The sequence below is a fragment of the Vulpes lagopus genome, chromosome 2 (genome assembly GCF_018345385.1).
Source record: "Vulpes lagopus strain Blue_001 chromosome 2, ASM1834538v1, whole genome shotgun sequence".
Taxonomy (NCBI): Eukaryota; Metazoa; Chordata; class Mammalia; order Carnivora; family Canidae; genus Vulpes; species Vulpes lagopus.
This window is the reverse complement of record NC_054825.1, coordinates 73,927,148-73,949,694: the sequence shown is the minus strand read 5'-3', so window position 1 is coordinate 73,949,694 and position 22,547 is coordinate 73,927,148. Positions and strand designations below refer to the sequence as shown.

General features: G+C 50.7%; 1 protein-coding gene across 2 annotated transcripts; it reads left to right on the top strand.

Moving 5' to 3' along the window:
- The first annotated feature begins 3,200 nt into the window (after positions 1–3,200).
- SPINT1 (serine peptidase inhibitor, Kunitz type 1) lies at positions 3,201–16,063 on the top strand. Of its 2 annotated transcripts, none has more exons than XM_041746011.1 (11): positions 3,201–3,336; positions 3,581–4,090; positions 11,468–11,595; positions 11,811–11,949; positions 12,042–12,212; positions 12,387–12,413; positions 12,738–12,863; positions 12,977–13,027; positions 14,422–14,592; positions 14,774–14,821; positions 15,169–16,063. In XM_041746011.1, exons 2-11 carry the CDS (start codon positions 3,646–3,648, stop codon positions 15,387–15,389), a joined length of 1,527 nt encoding a protein of 508 aa, XP_041601945.1. In that variant the 5' UTR covers positions 3,201–3,336; positions 3,581–3,645; the 3' UTR covers positions 15,390–16,063. The 2 variants fall into 2 exon arrangements, with proteins under 2 accessions (XP_041601945.1, XP_041601944.1); XM_041746010.1 differs by having other exon boundaries at positions 3,251–3,423.
- Positions 16,064–22,547: the final 6,484 nt, after the last annotated feature.

Sequence of the window (22,547 nt, the reverse complement as noted above, 5' to 3'; positions counted from 1 at the left end):
GTATGGTCTACCATCTTTGCTGGCCAGCTTTGTAGACAACCCAGCACACCTACTTATAGAAACCATCAGATCACCATCTGGGACAAGGCACTCAGTATTTCTTTTCTAGCAGTCGTGTTAGGGACTGAATATTTTCACCAAAACACCCAGTCCTAAGAGCAATGGTTGGTACCAGTGATATGGCAAATAAGAATGAAGCCTGTAGCAGAAACCCAGGCCTACTCTTCCCCAGCCTCACAGAGGAGGGTAAGCCACATGGTTTAACAAGAGTTAGCGCATCCAGACAGTTCCTCTTGGGCTTGCAATAAACAATTAGGAAACCAGGGCGCCTAGGTGGCTCAGTCGGTTAAGTGTCTGCCTTCAGCTCAGATCGTGATCCCAGGGTCCTGGGATGGAGTCCCACATCCAGCTCCCTGCTCAGCGAGGAGCCTAATTCTTCCTCTCCTTCCTACTTGTGCTTTCTCTCACTATCTCTGCCTCTGTCTCTCTCAAATAAAGATATTTAAAAAAAAAATTAGGAATCTGGGAATACTTTGCAGGAAGACAGGGCAAAATCATATAAAGAGCCCAAGACTGGGTAGTCAAGAGACCTGAAGTGTGGAGGTGACCTCTGCCGCACACTCTCTCTGTGTCTCTGAACAAATCAGGGACAAATCTGATCTGGATCCATTCCCAGGGAAGACTGTCAGGACCCAGGAGCTGGCTGGTTGTTTGCAAGGAAAGGCAGGGGGCACAGATAACTCCAAAGTGGCAGGGACAATGAGGCCAGGAGAGAATGTGGAGAGAGGAATGATCTGGGGATAAATATGATTAATGTAGAGGTTGTCATGATATATTTCTGTCTTCATTACGGAAGTCTTCCTTGCTCACTAAACGGAACTTGGGAAGTAATTTAAAAACGAGAAAGAAGAAAATGTTACCCCATCTTCCCACCATTCAATGTCATCACTTTCACCACTTGGGTGGACTATCCTAGTCTTTTTTCCTCTGTCTCGTGCAGTTATTCTTTTCAATATGTAGGAAGCAGCATAAGGTAGTGGGAAAAGTACGGTTTTTGATGTCAGAGAGACTTGGAATAAAATCCTGACTCTGTTACCTTTTACCGGTAACATATATTGGGCACTCATGGTATCAAATGTTTGATCTGTATTAGCTCATTTAAGCCTCATAATAACCTACAAGGCCCCACATCGTGTTCAAGGAAACCAGCACAGAGGGGATAACTTGCCAAAGGTCACACAGACACTAAGTGGCAGATGAGAATTAAACCCAGGAGCCTGAGTCTAAAGGCCACATACTCAACCCCCATCCAGCTTTGCCTCCTGCTCTTCCCTCTGTGACCTGGATGGAGCTAGTAAACTTCTCTGCAAAATGGAAACTATTCTCAGAGTGGTTGTGAGCATAAGCAGTCATCTGTGTCAAGTGCATTGGTTAGTATCTTAACTAAAGGTGGTTGCTTGAAACTTGAAAATGAGTTTTTGCTTTAGGCAAGTTAAATCTGTGGTGAGGGTGGAAGGTCTGGCTGAAGTCAGAGTTGCAAGGCAGTAAAGCCCAGGGTTTAAAGGCACTAAAGCAATGGGATTTGCCTGTCTGGACGCCAATCTTACTCTGCCACCTGCCACATTACCTGTTGAAGCCTGTCTGTTCATCTGTATATTGAAGATAAAAATAGAACCTGCTTTCTTGGTTTGAGTATATGGGGCAATGTGTGGGAAGTGCTTAGGAACCTGAGGGTTTGGGCATTGTCAGTGCTTGATAAATATAGGTTTTTGTAATGGTGTGGATGGATATAATGATAAATTTATGGTTGTGTAATGTTAGCATAAGGCAAATACGTGTTAGGATTCTTGTGTGTATAAGGTATTGGGGGAGGCAGAAATCAATTCACAACAAAACCCTTTCTTCTCAGTAACTGCACAATCATTTGCTTCATTCCCAGCATAACATCACTGCCCTATGTCCACCACTGTGCCTGGGGCAGTGGAAGAAAAGCAGAAAATGCAAAGAAGGACAGACCCCAGATTCCACCCCCAACATCCATACTGTAGGCAGCTGGGGGGGATGTTGCAGTTCAGCCAGGAAAATGATCAAAGGATTGGCTAGAGGACCTAGTAGGTAAAGCTCCTCTAGATGAGAAATTAGGAAGAACCTTCCACTGGGCGGGGTTTGTTAAGTCATTGTGAAAAGGCGTGGAATCTCTTTTTTGGAAGAGCATTCTTAGGGCCAATCTTGCTCTGTAGGAAAGGTCTTTAAAAGGACTTCTCTGCCCACTCTTCAAGGAGCCCTCGGTTCTGTGAAGGTCATTATCTCAACTAATTTGGTGAGCTGGAACCTCTAGCTTCCCAGGATGGCATTCTACTAGAAGCAGGTGACCAGCTCTTGGCCAGGAGCACCCTCTTGGTGGGAGAGAAGACGGAACCTGTGTTCCAGGGGAGGAGGCAGCAGAACAGTGAGCTAACAAGGACTGCACTCCGACAGAGAGCCAGAATGCAAGACTTAGTGCAAGATAAAGAAGGACCTCAAACCAAATGGGACTCCTGCAGGTCCACCTGGGAAGCATGGAAGAGGGAATCGCCTGTGGCTCACTTTGGCAGGAAGGAGGGCTTCCCGGAGGTGGCAAGGGCGGTGACGCTGGAGCAGGCGTCCCGGATTCCGGTTCTCAAAGGTGCAGCCCCACAGCTTTGGGGATCTCTTCCCGCCTCGAGATGGAAATGATTTCCCGGGGGCTGACGACGCCGGCGAGGTCATTAGTGTCGGGCTTCCCCCCGTTTCTCCTCCCCCAGCCCTTTCACAAGCGCCTCGGGCCCGGGGCTGGGAACGCGGGCCTCGACCGGAAAGGGAGGCGGGAGGCCGCCGCCCCCGGCGCCCGGGCCCGACCCCCGAGGGGGCGACTCCGCTGCAGCGTCCCGGCCGTGGGCCGGCCTCCGGGGATCGGGGGCCCGGGGACCGGCTGCACTTCTGGGCGCGGGACCCCGCCGCGAGGCTGGACTCGGCGGAGCGGCCGCAGAGCAGCCTGGAGGGACGCCGCCTAGGGCCCGCGCCCGGAGCCGCGGCGGGGAGCAGCCCGCGCCCGCAGGGGGGCCGCGGGGCGGCGGCTGCGCGGAGTTCGGCGGGGCAGGGCCCGCGGCGGGCACGGCGTGTGGGCGGGGCCGGCGGTGCTAGGGCTCGGGTCCGCCCCGCCCCGGCCTCACTGACTCAGTTTCACCAGAAACCCGGGGAGGGAGGTGGCCGAGCCCCAGCGCACCCGGCACCGGGGCGGAAGCGGCGGCCGGAGCCGCGCAGGAAGCCGGGACCGGAACCTCGGCAGGCCCGGCCCCACCCCGCTCACCTGCGCAGGTAACCCGGGCCCCGGAGCGCGAGGCGGGGACGGAGCGGGCTCGGAGCATGTCTGGCCCTTTGTTGTGTGCTGCGGTGCGGGTCGCGGTACGTGAGCTCCTCAGCCGTCCCTCGGGCCGTCGGGCGGGGGCCGGCTCACCGGGGCGCTCCCCAGCCCTGCCCCGACTCGCGCCCGCCCGCCCGCTTCCCGCGGAGCCTCCGGCTGACCCGCGGCGTCTCCCCGCCCGCCCCTCCCCTCTCTCAGGTCGCTCGCGCCCTCGGAGCCCAGAGGCCCGCAGAGTGAAGGTGAGCCCCGCGGGGAGGAGGGCGATGGCCCGCGCCCCGGCCGTGGCCGTGTGGCTCCTGTGCGCGCTGCACCTCCTGGGGACCGCGGCCGGGCCGCCGCCCGCGCCCCCCGCGCCCCCCGCGCCGCCCCCGGGAGCCGCCTGCCTGGACCGCTTTACCGCCGGGGTGCCTGCCTTCGTGCTCGACACCGAGGCCTCGGTCAGCAACGGGGCCACCTTCCTGGGCTCCCCCACCGTGCGCCGCGGCTGGGACTGCGTGCGCGCCTGCTGCGCCACCCAGAGCTGCAACCTGGCGCTGGTGGAGCTGCAGCCCGACGGCGGGGAGGACGCCATTGCCGCCTGCTTCTTAATGAACTGCCTCTACGAGCAGAACTTCGTGTGCAAGTTCGCGCCCAGGGAGGGCTTCGTCAACTACCTCACGCGAGAGGTTTACCGCTCCTACCGCGAGCTGCGGACCCAGGGCTTCGGCGGTAAGGACGAGGGGAACGGGTTGGATGGATGTAGGCAGCCTCAGAAAGGGGCCTGGTCTTGGAGGCCTGGGGGAGGCGAGCATCCGAAAGGAGTGAGGAGGACAGCCTCGTTCTGCCCCGACTCCGTAGGACTCGGCGGTATGAACAGAGCACAAAGGGCAGCCTACGTGAGTGAATGGGGAGAGAGAATACTCTAGAGCCCAAACTCTAGGTCCCGAATTCAGGATGTTGAATGGGCTGGTACTTCGTGATGTGCGTCTGGGAGAGAGGAGGCAGCTCCTCTCGGGATTCCCGATTGCTGACCCTGATAGGCTGAGTCAGGGAGTGAGTTGTCTGGAGGCCACCAGGTTACTAGCTAAGCACCCCTGGCCAAGCACTGTTCTGGGCACCTCGAGGCTCTGTCAAGTGAGCCTGGGCAAGAATAGTCTGCTCCTCTACTACTGGACTGGGACTGGTTAGCATCTCTCTTGCACCCCCTCTTCCCACCTATTGGCCTTTTGGTGGCCAGACCCCAGATGCTGAAGAACAAGCCCAGTCAGAGGTTGACCTCAAAGGGGAAGGGGTGGTGTTGTGGGCACTGTAGCCAGAGGCTCTGGGGGTGGGGGTGAGGAGGGTTGCCCAGTGAGTCAGCCCACTGGTATGTATACCTGGTAGGGGAGGGATGTCAGCTGTACAGGCAGGTGTGTGTGTGTACTTGGTGAGCCAGGCAGGGCTCTCCCAGCTTAGGATGTGGTAGCTAAGCTACCAGGTCTGCTCACCTTGTTTACTTCAAGGGATAAGGGCAAAGTGGAGGTTCCTCCTTCTTCCTGGGACTGAGAAGTTAGCTGGGATCAGGGCCCCGCCAGGGACCTTCGTTCCCCCATTCTTTCTGCCTGCTGTTCTGGCCAAGTGGGGCTCCAGGGCAGGGATGGGTCACAACTGATAGCTTCTGTTAGCACTTTATAGTTTACTGATTGCTGCGCCACTCAACCTCTGACTTAGGCCTTCTGACAACTACTTCTAAAAAGGGTGCTATTAGCTGTCATCCCACCTTTTAAGTTAGGAAACTGACTCCCGTGGTAAATAATTTGCCCAGGATAGCACTGCCCATAAATGGGAGACGTGGGACTCAGCCCAGGCAGGATCTCCAAAAGTCCCGTGCTGTTTTTCCACACAAGACCATCCTTTTTGGTGGAAACCTAGCACTCTCACCCAAGATAGCCCAGCAGATAATAGAACCAGAGACGGGGAACTCAGAGGCCAGGTCTGGGCTGGTGCTCAGTTCTGGAAAGTAGAAAAAGACTTTCCAGCTTTTTCCTGGGCCAGGCTCTCTCTCAGGTTAAGGACCTACTCATCTCCCTATTCTACCAGTAGCTCTCCTGGCTCTACTGGAGAGGTAGGATGGGACTTCTGGGTGCGGGAGGTGGAGAGTGGGCACCATCTCTGAATCCCACTGGGCCAGGGCCTGAGCCCGTTCCACAAGGAAGTAGCAGAGAGTGTAGGTGGTGATGTCTTTAATTGACTTGAGCTGCTTGTATCTTCCTGCTCTGATGCAGGGTCCATGGGAGTCCCACTCCAGGGCCAGAACCTAAAACTCTGGGTTCCAGTCAGGGAGATGAGCTGCATGGGGCCACATGATCTAGGGACCAGCCTTCCTCATTTGGAACACCCACCCCCCACCCTCCCACCCCCACCCAAAACCCAAAACCCCACCCTGGACTGGCCTATTTGGCACAACATAGGGTGGAGTGGGGATTTCCTGGGTCATTTGGGGTGCTAGGTAGGATGTGAACTGAGTGTGAGCTCCAGGCCATTTTAAGGGTGCTGTAGTGCTTTGCGGGGTGGGGAGAGCTATTTGGTATCGAGGAGTCCATTCTCTGCTGAGTCTGGCTAGAGGTTGGATATGGGAAAGAACAGGATAAAGCCATCCTGGAGGCTCCAGTGGATTGAGACAGGCAAGGTGGGCAGGTGCTCAGGTCATCTAAACCTTTGACTTTTGCCTTGGGTAGAGAAATCCTCTCCAGGGTGGGTTGGCTTGTTCCCCTTTCCCTGTTTGTGGCCAGGCCAGTCCAGTCTAGATTCCTACAGCCTCCCAAGCACCCTACTCCTTCCTTCTCTCCCTCACTTGCCCGCCCCCTCCTTCTATTGGAGGAGTGAGTGGCTTAGGAGGTGGAGCCTGTGTTTCCAGGAGACGCCTGGCAGCTGTGGGAGGGGCTGGCCTTACTGCCCCTCTGGGCCTTTGCCCTCTTGGGGATAGGAAGTAGGGAGTGGTAGGGTGGGGCATCTGCCCCTTGCTCCCAGGGCCTGGGGCTTGATGGCTGTTGCTGGTTTGGCCAGAGGCCTGACCCATCACTCTGCAGTCCACCCTTGGGGCTGGTGGGGCTAGCCTATCTGACTGTCAAGTGGTCTTGTCTTCAGCAGATGACTTTCTGAAAAATGTAAGGCGGGAGCCACCCCTGGGGGTTTGTCTCTCAGAAGCCACCCCAGAACCTGCCCCTGTTGGACCCTTTACTGATTGCCGGCCAAGCCACCAGTGTGCAGGTTCGGTCCAGACAGGTGCTTTTCTTTCGTGCTCTTCAGGTTTCATTTCCCCCCAACCCCTGGAAGCCAGGGCCTCCTTTGCTCATTCCTCTAGGCCTCTGCACCTGCATCTGACATATTTGTCTGTGGAAGCTCTCCCCTCCCAACCCTTCACTGTCACTGTGTGTCCCGGTCTTCCCCCTGGGGTCCACCCTCTATAAGTTCCCCATTGGCTCTGCTTTCTCTGCCTCATCATAAAAGAATCTCTGTGACTCAACCTCCTACCAGCTGTTCTTATCTCTTTACCTTCTCTTCTTCCTTTCAGCTCACTCTTAGGCTTGGCATAACTCTCTGTAGAGCCTTAAGAGAGGGCAGTTTGACAGTATTCATCCAAACTGTAAGCGGGGGCCCCTGGCTGGCTCAGTGGGAACAGCACGCGACTCTTGATCTCGGGACTATGAGCTCAAGCCCCACGTTGAGTGTAGGGGTTACTTAAATGGATAAATAAATAAAAACTTTTTGAAAACCCTGTAAATGCACATAACCCTCAACACAGTTCCACTTGTAGGAGTTCATCTTGCGGCCATTATATGTACATAAACCAACTTAACAGTCAGTTACTCACTGTAGCATTGTTTATAATAAGAAAGAATTGGAAACATCTAAATGTCCGTCAACACATCCTGTAATTGGACATGGTAGTGCTGTTTTAATAATAATAATAAACCTGAGACAATATGGTTTAGCTCTTAGTAGGAAAAGAAAGAAAAAAGAATCTAAATCAAGAGAAGACTGGTGTGTTGGCTAACCAAGTTGTAAGTTCTGGTGCATTCACATAATGAGTACTGTGCAACCCAAAAAAGGGAGACTCTTTACATGTTGCTACAGAATTATTTCCAAAATGTGTCGTGGGGAGAACAGGAAGATGAACTTGCATGCTTCTGAATTCAATACTATCTCTTTTTTTTTTAAATTAATTTTTATTGGTGTTCAATTTACCAACATGCAGAAAAACACCCAGTGCTCATCCCGTCAAGTGTCCACCTCAGTGCCCGTCACCCATTCCCCTCCAACACCCGCCCTCTATCTCTTGATATTCACATACACACACATATAAAAAGTAAGAATGGGGGTGCCTGGGTGGTTCAGTTGGTTAAACATCTTCAGCTCAGGTCATGATCCCAGGATTGGATCCCTCATTGGGCTCCCCTCTCAGCCTCTGGAGAGATGAACCAGAAAGATTAAGGAGAAAAAGGTTAAGAAAAGACAAGATTTAATTCTCACTACTCTTTTATGCTTTTTTGGGGGTAAGATTTTACTCTTTAAGTAATCTCTACCCCCAACATGGGACTCAAACTTACAACCCCTTGGTCAGGAGTCCCATGCTAAGCCAGCCAGGTGCCCCAACTCTTAAGTACTTTTTTTTTTCTTTTGTGTTTTTGAATTGCCTGTTTCATATATACATGTATTACCTAAGTTAAAAAAAAAAACCCGAGATTATAAAAAGCAAATCAAAATCTAAGTAGGTGGGAGAACTGTAGCACAGAGTTTTAGAAAGACCATGAGCTATAGAGTCAGACCACGGTTCAGATCCCAGCTCTGCTGTTCAAAAACTGAGTGACCCTGGGCAAGTCATTTAACCTCTCTTGTGTCAGTTTTCTGATCTGGAAAGGGGCAAGAATGCAGTTGTGGCAGGATGGTTAGGAAGGTACATAACATAGATCAGGATCAGCAAACTTTATTTTTTTTTTTTAAAGATTTTATTTATTCACGAGAGACTCAGAGAGAGAGGCAGAGGGACTGTGAGAAGCCCATTGCAGGCCCAGACTGAGCCAAAGGCAGATGCTCAACCGCTGAGCCACCCAGGCATTCCAGGGATTAGCAAACTTTCTGTAAAAGGTTTCAAATAGGAAATATCTTATGATTTGTGGCCCATACAATCTCTGTCCCAGCCACTCAGCTCTCCTGTAATATGAAAGCAGCCTTTGACAATATCTAAATGAGTAAGTGAAGCTATATTCCCATTCATGGACACAAATTTGAGTTTTAGGAGCGCCTAGATGGCTCATTTGGTTGGGCACCTGCCTTTGGTTCAGGTCGTAGTCCCAGGGTCCTGCGATCGAGCCCTACATCAGGCTCCCTGCTCCTGGGGGAGCCTGCTTCTCCTTTTCCCTCTGCCTACCACTCCCTCTGCTCGTGCTCTCCCCACCCCCCAGTCAGGTAGATAAATAAAATCTTTAAAAAATCTTTTTGAGTTTTAGGTGCTTTTCCTATGACACAAAATACTCTTCTTTTGATTTTTTTCAACCATTTATTTATTTATTTGAAAAATTTATTTATTTATTAGTGAGAGACACAGAGAGGCAGAGACATAGGCATAGGCAGACGTAGGACTCGATCCCAGGATCCTGGGATCATGACCTGAGCCAAAGGCAGATGCTCAACCACTGAGCCACCCAGATGCCCCTTTTTCAACCATTTAAAAGTGTAACAGGTAGTGGGCCAGATTTGGCCTGCAGGCCATAGTTTGCCAACTCTTAATGTAGATGATTCAGGGAGATGATATGTGGTGGCCAGCACACATTAAACTATCGGTAGCTTTGTTAATAGACACAACTCCCTATATTTCTCCAACTCTGGCCTCTCAGGAGTTCGCACGCACACTTCCTCTGCCTTCTGGTCACTTCTTTTGTTGGTCTTCCCCCTCTCAAGTTCAAATTCTCTGATTGAACCCCCAGGTTCCCTCTAGATCTGGTTTCCTTTCTGCCTGTGTCCCAATTCTTCCTGCACAGTTCACAGTGCCTGACAGACACAGAAACCTCAAGTGTGTCAGCACACTTCTCACATCCTCCTTCCCATGCCCTTAGCTATCCCTCTAATTCAGACTACTCCCTTCGCACATGCCTGAACCGCAGTGCCAGTCCACTCTCTGGCCTTCCTCCGTAGAAGTCATTCCAGAAGGAGGGGTAACTAGCTGCTGCCTGGAGCTCAGGAGTGCCCCTGCTGCCCAGGCGCTTGGACCCTCCCTTCAGACTCCTGGACCTCGATCACAGATCTAGGAGGTCAACGTCTGTGCCACTGCTCATGGCTATGCCTGACCCCTTCCTGTAGCCCCAGCTGTTGAATATTTGAATGTCACTTCTGCTGTGTCCACGTGCTCTGGCCCTGCATTGAGGGCCCGTTGAGGTATGTCTCACCCCGCTGGCCTTTTTCATGTCAGCCAGACCTGCCTTGCAAATTCCCAGCTCCTGACCTTTGCTCGCATTTTCTGCTGTTAGCAACAACGCAGCACATTCTTGCCCACAACCAAACAGCAACAACAAAAAAAAGCGGAAACAAAAGAATTAAAAAATCCTTTCTCACTTCACCAGAAAGCCTTCCATCCTTCCTCTAACTTGCTGTGGCCTCTACCCCCTCTGTGCATCCACTTCCTTGTCTTGGACACGCACCGTGTTTTGCTCTATCTTGGTGCGTTTCTACTCCGCATTTGCTTCCTGGTGCTTGGTCTTATCTGCCCAGCTAGACTGGAGGCCCCTCAAAGGCAGTGTATCAGTTCTGTGGCTGCTGAAACAAATTACTACAAACTGAGTGACTTTAAGCAACAGAAATGTGTGGTTTTACAGTTCTGGAGGCCAGAAGTCCAAAATCCAGGTGTTGGCAGGGCCACGGTCTCTCTGAAGAGCGGGCTCGACTCCTTCCTTGCCTCTTGGCCACCCCTGGCGGCTCCAGGCATTCTTCAGCTTGCGGCTGCATCACTCCAGTCCCTGCCTCTGTGTCCACATGGCTTTCCTTTATTCTGTTTTCTCCTTTTCTGTCTTTTATAAAGACACGTGTCATTGGATTGGCCTACTCAGCTAATCCAGAATGATCTCATAAGGAGATATTTAACTTAATTACTTCTGCTACGACCCTTTTTCCAGAGAAGATCCCATTCACAAATTTTGGAGTTAGACATAGCCTTATATTTTGGGTCCCACCATTCATTCCATTACAGACAGGAATCCTGCCCTGTGCTTGTTTCTCATCTGGCCCCTAACTTGCCACTGGAGGAAGCCTCAGGCACGGGCACTGTCAGGTTGAGGGAGGGTGTGATTCCCGAGAGACCCCTTGTAAGGAGAGGCAGAGTCTATCTCAGGTGGTAAAGGCACCCTCCTCCTGTGACTAAAGCCACCAAGGCTTCCTATGTTGCTGCCCAGGGATTCTGTGCTTCAGACTTCTACCAGGCTGGGCTTCTTAACAGCAATCCAGACCAGTAGAATGAGGGGTAGTAGTTAATTACATATTTATGTATTTGGTTTTTCAAAAATATTGTTACTTTAACTCTTTTTTAAAAAAATTTTTATTTATTTGAGAGAGAGCAGAAGCAGGGGGAGCAGCAGAAGGAGAGGGAGAAGCAGGCTCAGGCAGCCTGATGTGGGACTTGATTCCAGAACCCTGAGATCATGACCCGAGTCCAAGGCAGACACTTAACCGACTGAGCCGCTCAGGTGCCCCCTTACTTTAGGCTTTTTTAAAAAAACAATTAGCAAAAAAAAAAAAAAAAAAAGCAATTAGCACAAGTACTTGCTTATTATAGAAAATGGGAATAAGCTCCGCTCCCATATATATTTTTTTCTTAAATGGGACCAAATAGCACATGCTATTCAGTATTTTGCTTCTGAAAGTAGGATTTACAACATTAAAAATGCCTTCAGTGTACCAAAGACATATCTAAGGAGAGAGTGGGATGTTGATTTAGTTGTGAGCCCTGCTCGTGCCCCAGGCAGGCTGCTGAGTCCCAGGTGGGTCTCCGTGTGCGTGTGGTCCACATTGCTCCCCACTTCCGGAGAGCTTTGGTCCATTCAGGAAGAATTGACCTGACCTTACCTTCCTCCTCAGGGTCCCGGATTCCCAAGTCCTGGGCAGGCGTAGACTTGAAGGTACAGCCCCAGGAACCCCTGGTGCTGAAGGGTGTGGAGAACACAGATTGGTACCTCCTGCAGGGTGACACGGATGTCAGAATAGAGGTGAGACACTGGGCTGGCTCCCTGACCCCCATCTCAGCTCTCCAGGGGCACAGACCAACCTGAGGTTCCAGGTGGGTGGGATGGGCAGAAGCTGAGGATCCATTTAATACCAAGTCCCTCTGCCCTCCCTATGGGGGGTACCTGTGTGGCTGAGAGGATCTGGGGCAGCTGAAGGGTGTTGGGGGTTCTGGCCTAATGGCTACTCTTGTGTATAGAAGAGTGAGCCGGACCAGGTGAAGCTGTGGGGACTCAAGGAAGGCACCTACCGGTTCCAGCTGACAGGGGCTGACTCAGACAAGCCAGAGAGCACGGCCAACGTCACAGTTACTGTGCTGTCCGCCAAGCAGACAGAAGGTGAGGGAGGAGGTGGGGGGACAGAACCTGGAGCCAGCCCCCTCTGTTGATGGGGCCCCACAGGGGCCCCTCACAAGCTTTCCTTCCCCCAGAATATTGCCTCGCATCCAACAAGGTGGGCCGCTGCCGCGGCTCCTTCCCCCGCTGGTACTACGACCCCAAAGAACAGATTTGCAAGAGTTTCGTTTACGGAGGTTGCTTGGGCAATAAGAACAACTATCTTCGGGAAGAGGAGTGCAAGCTAGCCTGCCGGGATGTGCAAGGTGGGCCTTTGTGAGGCAGCTTTGGGACTTAGGCGACTTCCCTCAGGGTGGGTGGTCTTTCTGCTGTTCAGGGCAGCGGCCAGGGTTATTCTCCATTCCCAGGCACCCCCATCAGCTCGTCCCTCCCAGGACCTGGCCCTGACTCCTCTCATTCCTCTGTTTTTTCTTTCCCAGGCCCCTCCATGGACAGGCACCGTCCAGGTGAGCTTTGCTCCTTTCCCTATCAACCTCACCCCTGCTGTCAGGTCATGTCTTTGTTCTTGCTCCACCTCCCTTTGCCCAGCCCATTCCTGCCCCCATTGGACGTGGAAGGACCACAAGCACCCCACCTCTTTCAGCCCCCCACTCTGTTAGGATCTGCCCAGTTTGTGTGTAGGAGGGCTCGGGGCGTGCTGGGAGGGGAGCAGGGAACACGTCATAATGCCATGTTGGGGTAGAGAAGGCCAGGTAGATGATGGGCTCTTGGTACTCGGTGACCTATGCTCGAGCCTGATCTCATCCTCAACGCCATCCTGCCCCACCCAGTGTGCTCTGGCACCTGTCACCCCACTGAGTTCCGCTGCCGCAACGGCTGCTGCATCGACAGCTTCCTGGAGTGTGACGACACTCCCGACTGCCCTGATGCCTCCGATGAGGCCACCTGTGAGAAATGTGAGGACTGGGAGAGGGAAGGTCGGTGGGCTGTGGAGGGGAGGCCTGACTGTGCACCGTGTACCCCGGGAGACCCTCGTGGGGCCTGGGCCTCTGACCTTTCGGTTTTGCAGACACCAGTGGCTTCGAGGAGCTCCAGAACATCCACTTCCCCAGTGACAAAGGTGAGAGCCTCCCTGGGTCCCATGGGTCAGGACAGAGGCTGGCACTGCCATCCTCATGCACTGCTCCAGGGTGCCCGAGGAGTGTGCTGGGTGTGCCAGGCTATGGGTAGAAAGCTGGCGGGCAGGGATCCCTGGGTGGCGCAGCGGTTTGGCGCCTGCCTTTGGCCCAGGGCGCGATCCTGGAGACCCGGGATCGAATCCCACGTCGGGCTCCCAGTGCATGGAGCCTGTTTCTCCCTCTGCTTGTGTCTCTGCCTCTCTCTCTCTCTTTGTGTGACTATCATAAATAAATAAAAATTAAAAAAAAAAAAAAAAAAAAAAACTGGCGGGCTCCTGGGCTCTCTTCAGCTCTGTGTTTCCTAAGCATTGGGCTTACTCTTAACACCTTCAGAGATTTAACCATGCCTGCATATCACTGAGATGTTATTTACTTATCATTTTTCCTATATATCGAATGCTTTTTAAACTTAATGTATTATGGACACCTGGGTGGCTCAGTGGTTAAGTGTCTGCCTTTGGCTCAGGTCATGATCCCAGGGTCCTGGGATTGAGTCCTGCATCGGGCTTGTCACAGGGAGCCTGCTTCTCCCTCTGCCTGTGTCTCTGCCTCTCTCTCTCTCTCTGTGTCTCATGAATAAATAAATAAAATTTAAAAACTGGTTTGCAAAACAAAACAAAAAAAACCCTTCATAACACTTAAAAAATAAAAATAAACTTACTGTATTAAAGGAAATTTCACATCACTAGCATACATGGAAAGCCACTATGACATGCTGCAGATCCAGATTAACTGTTAAAATAACTATAATAAAACAATGCTAATAAATTTTAGCTGGACATTGTTGCCTACGAGGGCTCAGACCTTGAACCTTCTTTGTGAAAAGATAGACCATCCGGGGATGCCTGAGTGACTCAGTGGTTGAGCATCTGCATTTGGCTCAGGGCGTGATCCTGGGGTCCTGGGATTGAGTCCTGCAGCGGGCACCCCATGAGGAGCCTCCTTCTCCCTCTGCCTGTGTCTCTGCCTCTCTCTGTGGTTCCAATGAATGAATGAATAAATAAATAAATAAATCCTTGGGCGGGGGGAAGACCATCTGGTGCTGGAGAGAAAGCCAGGACCTTAACAAAATTGGAAAAGCTGAAAGAAATAAAATTGAAAAAAGTAGTTACGTGAGTCAATGTGGGTATTTTTGCACCTAAAATTGTCGTCCAGCATCTGTCTTTGCTTCTGTCAAAACTACAGAAAGGCCAGCTGTTGCTGGGGCCCCTCACTGAGACTAGCATGAGGTAGCTCAGGAGGTGGCAAGCAGCAACCATGTGGAGCCTGGTGGATGGTGGCAGGGAGGCTCCCCCCATGGACTCACTCACCCACTGACCTGCTCCTTATTCCCCAGGGCACTGTGTGGACCTGCCAGACACAGGCCTCTGCTTAGAGAACATCCCACGCTGGTACTACAACCCCTTCAGTGAACGCTGCGCCCGTTTTACCTATGGTGGTTGTTATGGCAACAAGAACAATTTTGAGGAGGAGCAGCAGTGTCTTGCATCCTGTCGTGGCATCTCCAGTGAGCTGGGCAGTGGGGCACAGAGGCTGGGGAAGGGAAAGGCACTCTGCTCTGGTCCCAGTTCATCAGAGTACCTGGAATGGCAGTGGGACAGGGTGGCAGAGGGTGGTCTGGGGGCATTGAGGAGCAGCCATCTCAGAGCCTTTAGTATTCTCTTGTTTCTCTCCTCATGATTTTGTAGAGAAGGATGTTTTCGGCCTGCGGCGCGAAAGCCCTGTTCCCAACATAGGTAAGCCTGGTCTGCTCTCTCATGGGTGAGTAGCTATCCTGTCAGGGATCAACTGTACATGATTGGTTGTGGCCGCCTAAACCTGAGTTGAGGATCCTGAGGTTGGCTAAAGGGACAGTGCCACAGTCTGTGGTGATACGTGCCATGGGGAGAGGAAGGAAGCACAGTAGAGCACGTGTCCTGTGTTTGCCACCAGAGTCCCAAGCTTTTCCTTGAGCCCAGCTGCTTGTGTGCTGGAGGTCATTCCACACCTGGCACCTGTTTGACTTGGTCCCTTCTGCACAGAGTGCGGGCGGGCATGCAAGCTGAGCCCTGGGAGCTCTCCTCCATTACGCCCCTTCTTCCAGGCTCTGTGGAAGTGGTCATTGCAGTGCTCCTGGTCACCTGCATCGTGGTGGTGGTGGTCATATTGGGTTACTGCTTCTTCAAGAACCAGAGAAAGAGCTTCTACAGACACCACCACAGCCGCCGCCACCACCCCCAACCGCCTACCCCTGCCAGCTCCACGGTCTCCACCACAGAGGACACGGAGCACCTGGTCTATAACCACACAACTCGGCCCCTCTGAACCTAGGGCTGCCTTGGCCCTTCAACCTAAGGCTCTCACAGGCTCTTTCCAGCTCTTGCCTAGCCCTCTGCTTCCTCCTTGCCAAGATGGAAGCCTGGGCTAGGGAAGACTTTGGGACCAGACTCCTCCAGCCTGGGAGATGTCTTAACTAAGCTTAGGCTTCTCGTTCCTGAGAAAGCTCCAGGGTCTGGGAGGAACAGAAAACCTTTGAGTCCAGGGTTCCATGCACAGATGGACCTGTCTGCCTAGGATTTCAGAAGAAGTTGGAGTTTGATTCTTGTTCAAAGCTGCCTGTCCCCACCCTGTGGCATCAGGAAGGGGCTTGGAACAATGTCAGAAGCTGAAGGACCCCCAGTCCTGCCCTTCAAAGCTGGTCCTCCCACTCTGCATGGTCCAAGGCGGGGGAGTGGGGGGAGGACCTCCCTGTATATTTTGTGCTGTATAGAGTTGCTTTTTTGTTTATTTAATGCCATGGGGATGGATAAGAGGAGTGGGAAGAGGCTGCCTCTTCCTTTGGCCCAAGAGTGAGGTCTGGCCTGGCCTAGCCTGCGGTGCCTGATGTGCTGTATCCTCCCCACATGCCCCAGGGCTCTCAGGTATCATACCCCTCCCGTTCCCCTGCCTTCCACAGACCCCAGTACACCCACAGTGTAATAAAATGGTTGGTTCTGTGAGGCTGCTGCCTCTGCTCTTTGGGCCAGGAGAGGGACAGGGCTGCTGGGGGGAGATGGGACCGCCCTGTACAACCGGTTCAGGTTTGGCCACCCTGTTTAGCAGGTTTTCCCACCCTTCCCGAAACTGCCCCAGCCCCTGAGGGTGGAAAGAATTGCCAGATTTGACCACCAGAGGGGAGGGGTGAGAGGGCCAGGGTAGAAGGGGCCCGGGGAAGCTGTAGTGCTGCCCAGTAGCAGCATTTCTTCCTGGTTGGAGCCTGTAAACAAGCCTGCTCAGTAGCTCGGTCAGATCCTAACTGAGCCTGTACTGGAGAATTCAGGGGAGGGAGGGAGGGAGCACAGGGTTGCACCCTGGTCCTTATCTTCACTCCTTTTCGTGTGGGGGCCCAGGTGACCACCGTCTCCGCTGCCCACCACTGCCCACCCACAGAAGCTTTGGCTTCTTCACAGGAGTGTAGCTGCTCCCCAGGCTCTGAATTAAGGTGTACGAGCCTTTAGTTGAGGTATTCTAACCCACACCCCTCCATTCATTTCTGCCACTTTTTGTTTGGTGTCAAAAAAAAAGGTGGATGCCTAGGTGGCACAGCAGTTAAGCGTCTGCCTTCAGCTCAGGACGTGATCCTGGAGTTCCAGGATCAAGTCCCACATCGGGCTCCCTGCATGGAGCCTGCTTCTCTCTCTCTGCCTGTGTCTCTGCTTCTCTCTGTGTCTCATGAATAAATACATAAAATCTTTTTTTTTTTATAAAATCTTAAAAAAAAAAAAAGGCGTGCCATCCTTTAATGCATTTCTTCAACAAATTATATTTTGAGCTTCCATGTGCCACACACAGCCAGTCTGATATTGTCAAGATACGCACACTGGAAACAGTGTGTAAGTGCTTTATGTATCTCGAGTGATTGCCTTGGCACACAGCCCAGTGATAAAAGTATATTATCCCCCAAATCCAGGAAGCTGACTCAGCAAAGCTGACTCCCAGGGTCCTAGACTGGTACTGGAAGACCATATTCAAATCCCAACATGACTCCTAGTCTTACCAAAGATACTTTTAGATTGTGATGACCGCTATAGAGAAAAATAACGTGGAGGGGCACCTGGGTGGCAGTCAGTTGGGCGTCCAACTCTTGCTTTCCACTCCGGTCATGATCTCACGGTCATGGAATCGAGCCCTGCATCAGGCTCCGTGCTTGGCGCAGTCTGGTTGGTTTTCTCTCTTTTCTCCCCTGCCCCTCCTGCTCATGGATTCTCTCTCAAATAAATAAATCTTGAGAAAAAAAATGAAGATGTGAGGTTGGGAGCTACAAATGACTGTAGGTAAAGGTACATATTTGACTCCTATAAGAGTACAGTTCAATGAATTTCCATAACTACACACCTAGGAGATGAGCACCCTGGTCAAGAAGCAGAACCTTGGGGCGCCTGAGTAGTCCAGTCAGCTGGGCATCTGCCTTTGGCTCAGGTCATGCATGATCTTAGAGTCCTAGGATCGAGCCCCACATCGGGCTCCCTGCTTAGCAGGGAATCTCCTCTCTGCCCCTCACCTTGCTTGTGCTCTCTCACTCTTGGTCTCTGACAAATAAATCTTGGGGGTTGGTGAGTAGAACCTTTCTGGGTCTCCTTTTGATGGCTAACTCTCATTTCTGTGTTTTTGTATGTTTTGCACTCAGCCTGGACCACATCCTCCTTTCTCGTCTTTCAGCCTAATTGTTTCACAAATGCTCCCACGCACACTCACGTGGGAGACACACCCTGGTGTCTGCTAGTAGAACAATGAGCAGCAAGTGCCCCCTTCTCCTTCCTGTTTACTTACCTGTCTTTCCTCTGGGTTGTAAACTCTGGAGACAACAGGTGGTATCTTAGTTGTCTCTGGATCTCCATCACCCCATATCCCCTCCATGACCTTAGTAAATGGTAGTGGATAGATGGCAGGGGCAGGGCTTGTTACTCTGCTTTGGCCGCTCCTGTTCCATGGGGCACTGAATTTCGACTTCCTATACCATGCCAGCCATTCATCTGTCCTTCAAGGCTCAAACTGGGGAGACAATCCCCCTTATCCCTTAGATCTCTGAAGCGCTTCCAAGGCTGAGGTGATGACTCAAGAAATTCTGTATCCCAATGCCTACAACAGTGATCAACACAAAATAAATGCTTAATAAGTGTTTGTTGGCCAGAAAGGAACATCCTCCTCTTAGGGAGGGGTGGAGATGAAGTGAGACGATGCCAGGCAAAGTGCCATTCCCAGTGAAATCAGGGATGCAGGGAGGGCTCAGCAGGTCAACTAGGACGACGGGAGGAAGGATCGCACAGGGGCCGCTAGGGGGCGCTCCCACCACTACCAGGCGCAGTGTTTTCACTGCAGGGGTTTGAGCAAAGGTGCACAGTCCCAGACAGATAGCGAGTGTGGAGCAATGATGGCTGAGATGCAGCCCCTGCTCTTCTGGAAACTACACTGTGGAGTGCAGGCAAAAGGAATGCAAATACCGTAAGAAAACAGTTTGGTTCCCAAACCGCTTGTTTCTATCACCTTCCCAGCCATCCTCTTTTCCATCCCCACCCAAGTAACTCCCTGTCTCAGAACTTTCACGCCTCCATTCCTTTGCACAGGCTGTTGCCTCTCCTCAAATGCCTCTTTGCCCTGACAAACCTCTGCTTAACCCTGTGATGAAGCTCAAAAAGCCTTCACTGTTTCTCCAGCCAAAGCCCATTGATGCCCTCTCCATTCTCCCATGCTGTGTACAGCTCTGGGGCCTGCACGTGGCCCATGGTAGTACATATTTCTGCACTCAAAGGGAGGAGGCTCCATGGGCAGGACTGGGGCTGGGGTCTTTTTTTTTTTTTCCTTCTTAAGTTCATTTAAGTAACCTCTACACTCAATATGGGACTCAAGTCCACAATCCCGAGATCAAGAGTCACAGGCTTCTCTGACTGAGGCAGGTGCCCCAGGGGTGGAGGCTGTCTCTTTCTTTCTTTCTTTCTTTCTTTCTTTCTTTCTTTCTTTCTTTCTTTCTTTCTTTCTTTCTTCTGTCTTTCTTTCTTTCTTCTGTCTTTCTTTCTTTCTTCTTTCTTTTCTTTTCTTTCTTTCTTCTTTCTTTCTCTTTCTTTTTCTTCTTTCTTTCCTTCTTTCTTTCAGATTTTATTTTATTTTTTTAAAGATATTATTTATTTATTCATGACAGACAAAGAGAGAGAGAGAGAGAGAGAGGCAGAGACACAGGCAGAGGGAGAAGCAGGCTCCATGCAGAGTCCGATGTGGGACCCAATTCCCGGACTCCAGGATTACGCCCTGGCCCGAAGGCAGGTGCCAAACCTCTGAGCCACCAAGGGATCCCCATTTCTTTCAGATTTTATTTATTTATTCATCCAGAGACACACAGAGAGAGGCAGAGACACAGGCAGAGGCAGAAGCAGGCTCCCTGCAGGGAGCCTGATGAGGCACTTGATCCCAGAACCCCAGGATCACGCTCTGAGCCCGAAGGCAGACACTCAACCACTGAGCCACCCAGGCATCCCTGGAGTCTTATTTCCCTCAGTATCCCCCATGTCAGGCCCTACCTGTGGATACAAGGAGTCTAACAAATGGTGGTTGAACAAAGCAGAGGCTGGTCGAGCCATGGAAATTAAGACAGAGGTTGAAAAATGGTTTTGTGGAGGAGGTCTAAAAAGAGATGAGCAGGTGGGTGTGGGTGTTCCAGGCACATCAAAATCATAGTGAGAAAAAGCCAAGCAGCAGCGATCATGGGTCTTGTTCTGATTGGGGTGCAACAAGCTGCTCAGTTTGACTCAAGCCCTGAGAGGGAAAGCCTGGTGGGTAGAGGCAATGTTGGGGAAGACAGATTTGGGCAGGGGAAGGAGTGATTCAAATTCACCTTTAAGGGGTGCTTGGACATCTCAGTAGGCTAAGAGGCTGACTCTCTATTTCCACTCAGGTTTCCATCTCAGGGTTGCAAGATATCAAGTCCCAAGTGGGGATCCATGCTGGCATGGAGCCTGCTTAAGATTCTCTCCCTCTCCCTCTGCCCCTCTGCCCCTCTGCCCCTCCCTCAAATAAAATAAAATAAAATTACGAACTAAAATACTTCCTAAAAAAACAACAACAACTCAGCTTTAAGGACGGGTTAGGTTTAGAGGCCCTATCACTAGAGGGCTTACCACAGGAGAGTGAAAGAGGGAGAAAACCATACAAAGTAAATTAGAGTACCCTGTGTGAAGTACCTAGTAGATGTGCAGTGAAGGCTTGTCGAAAAGTTGCACACCGGCAGCCAACCATGCTTTGACACAAACCATGGTTTAATTTCTTTAATTAGTTACTAACACTTAGGGGATCCCTGGGTGGCCCAGCGGTTGAGCATCTGCCTTTGGCCCAGGGTGTGATCCTGGAGTCCTGGGATCGAGTCCTACATCGGGCTCCCTGCGTGGAGCCTGCTTCTCCCTCTGCCTGTGTCTCTGCCTCTCTCTGTGTGTCTCTCATGAATAAATAAATAAAATCTTAAAAAAAAAAAAAAAGAAAAAATAGTTACTAACACTTAAAGAGTCTGGAAAATTCATTTCTTTTTTTTATAAAAAAAAGAAAAAAATTAGTTACTAATACTTAAAGAGTCTGGAAAATTCATTTCTTTTTTTATAAAAAAAAGAAAAAATTAGTTACTAATACTTAAAGAGTCTGGAAAATTCATTTCTTTTTTTATAAAAAAAAGAAAAAAATTAGTTACTAATACTTAAAGAGTCTGGAAAATTCATTTCTTTTTTTTTTTTTTAAGATTTTATTTATTTATTCATGAGAGACACACAGAGAGAGGCAGAGACACAGGCAGAGGGAGAAGCAGGCTCCACGCAGGGAGCCTGATGTAGGACTCGATCCCAGGACTCCAGGATCACACCTGGGCCAAAGGCAGATGCTCAACCGCTGAGCCACCCCAGCACCCCTGGGAAAATTCATATCTAAAAAATCTACTTTTCTAGCTTTTTGTAAAAACCTGGGAGACCAGCCATCTGGGGCCCACATTCCTGCAGCGATCTAGGCACTGAGTTTGGGTCCTCTTGAGCTGCGCAGGCACTAACCCATCCATAGCCTCCACCCAGCCTGCTACCCCAGCCATTCAACTTTGGGACCCCCATCGTCTTATCCCTTATGAGGCAACCTGTCTTCCCATATCGGGGAGTTTTCTCTAAAATGCTTTGGTCCCAACAGTTCAACTAAACACTGACAAAACTGGGTTGTTTCTCCCAAACTCATCCCTGCCCACTTAAACAAACAGCCCTGAAGAAGGAGTGGTTTGCCCTATTGCATAAGACCACTCCCTTCCCCACCCAACCGCTAGACTACAGCCTGGGAAGACACTTTTCAGCTCCCCTTGGGAGGGGTTGTTATCAATAGCACTATCTGATAACCCCAAATCCAGAAGTCCAGGTGGGGTGGAGTGGGAGTGGGGGCCATGAAGGGAGAAGGTGGAGGAAGGGTGGCCCAAACTCTCCCACAGTCTCCCTCAGAATGACTATGTTCTCTAACCCATGACTACTGTGGCTCCTGGGGTTATATCAGTGGAACCTGGAACCGGAATGACCAAGAAAATAAACTGGGAAAGAAATCGAGAGGCTCCTTGTTGCAAGGTTTAAAAAAAGAAAAAGTTATATGTTTAGAACAACGAAACAAAACTGGAAAAACACATTTACCCAAATGTTCCCTCTCATTGATAACATTACAGGTGGTTTTCTTTCCTTTTTATTTTTAATTTTATTTATTCATTCATGAGAGCCACAGAGAGGCAGAGACACAGGCAGAGGGAGAACCAGGCTCCACATAGGAAGCTGGATGTGGGACTCGATCCCAGATCCCCAGGACCACCATGGGCCAAAGGCAGCGCTAAACCACTGAGCCACCCAAGCTGCCCTACAGGTGGTCTTTTTTTTCTCCTTTTTGTCAGCCTGCATTTCCTAATTTTCTATAATAAATGTCTATTGCTTTTTTTTTTTAAGATTTTGTTTATTTATTCATTAGAGACAAAGAGGGGCAAAGACACAGGCAGAGGGAGAAGCAGGTTCCACGCAGGGAGCCCGATGGGAGACTCGATCTGGAGACCCCAGGACCACGCCCCGTGCTGGTCAGGCGCTAAACCACTGAGGCACCCAGGGATCCCTGTCTATTGCTTTTGTAATAAGAAAAAGTTATTCTTTTGAAAAAGTATTCAGATCTATTCCAGTAAGAAACAAACCATCAAAAAAAATGAAAGAAAGAAAAGAAGAAAGAAAAAGAAGAAAGAAAGAAAGAAAAGAAAGAAAGAAAGAAAGAAAAAAGAAAGAAAGAAAGAAAAAAGAAAGAAGAAAGAAAGAAAGAAAAAAGAAAGAAAGAAAGAAGAAAGAAAGAAAGAAAGAAAGAAAGAAGAAAGAAAGAAGAAAGAAAGAAAGAAAGAAAGAAAGAAAGAAAGAAAGAAAGAAAAAAGAAAGAAAGGAAGAAAGAAAAAAGAAAGAAGAAAGAAAGAAAGAAAGA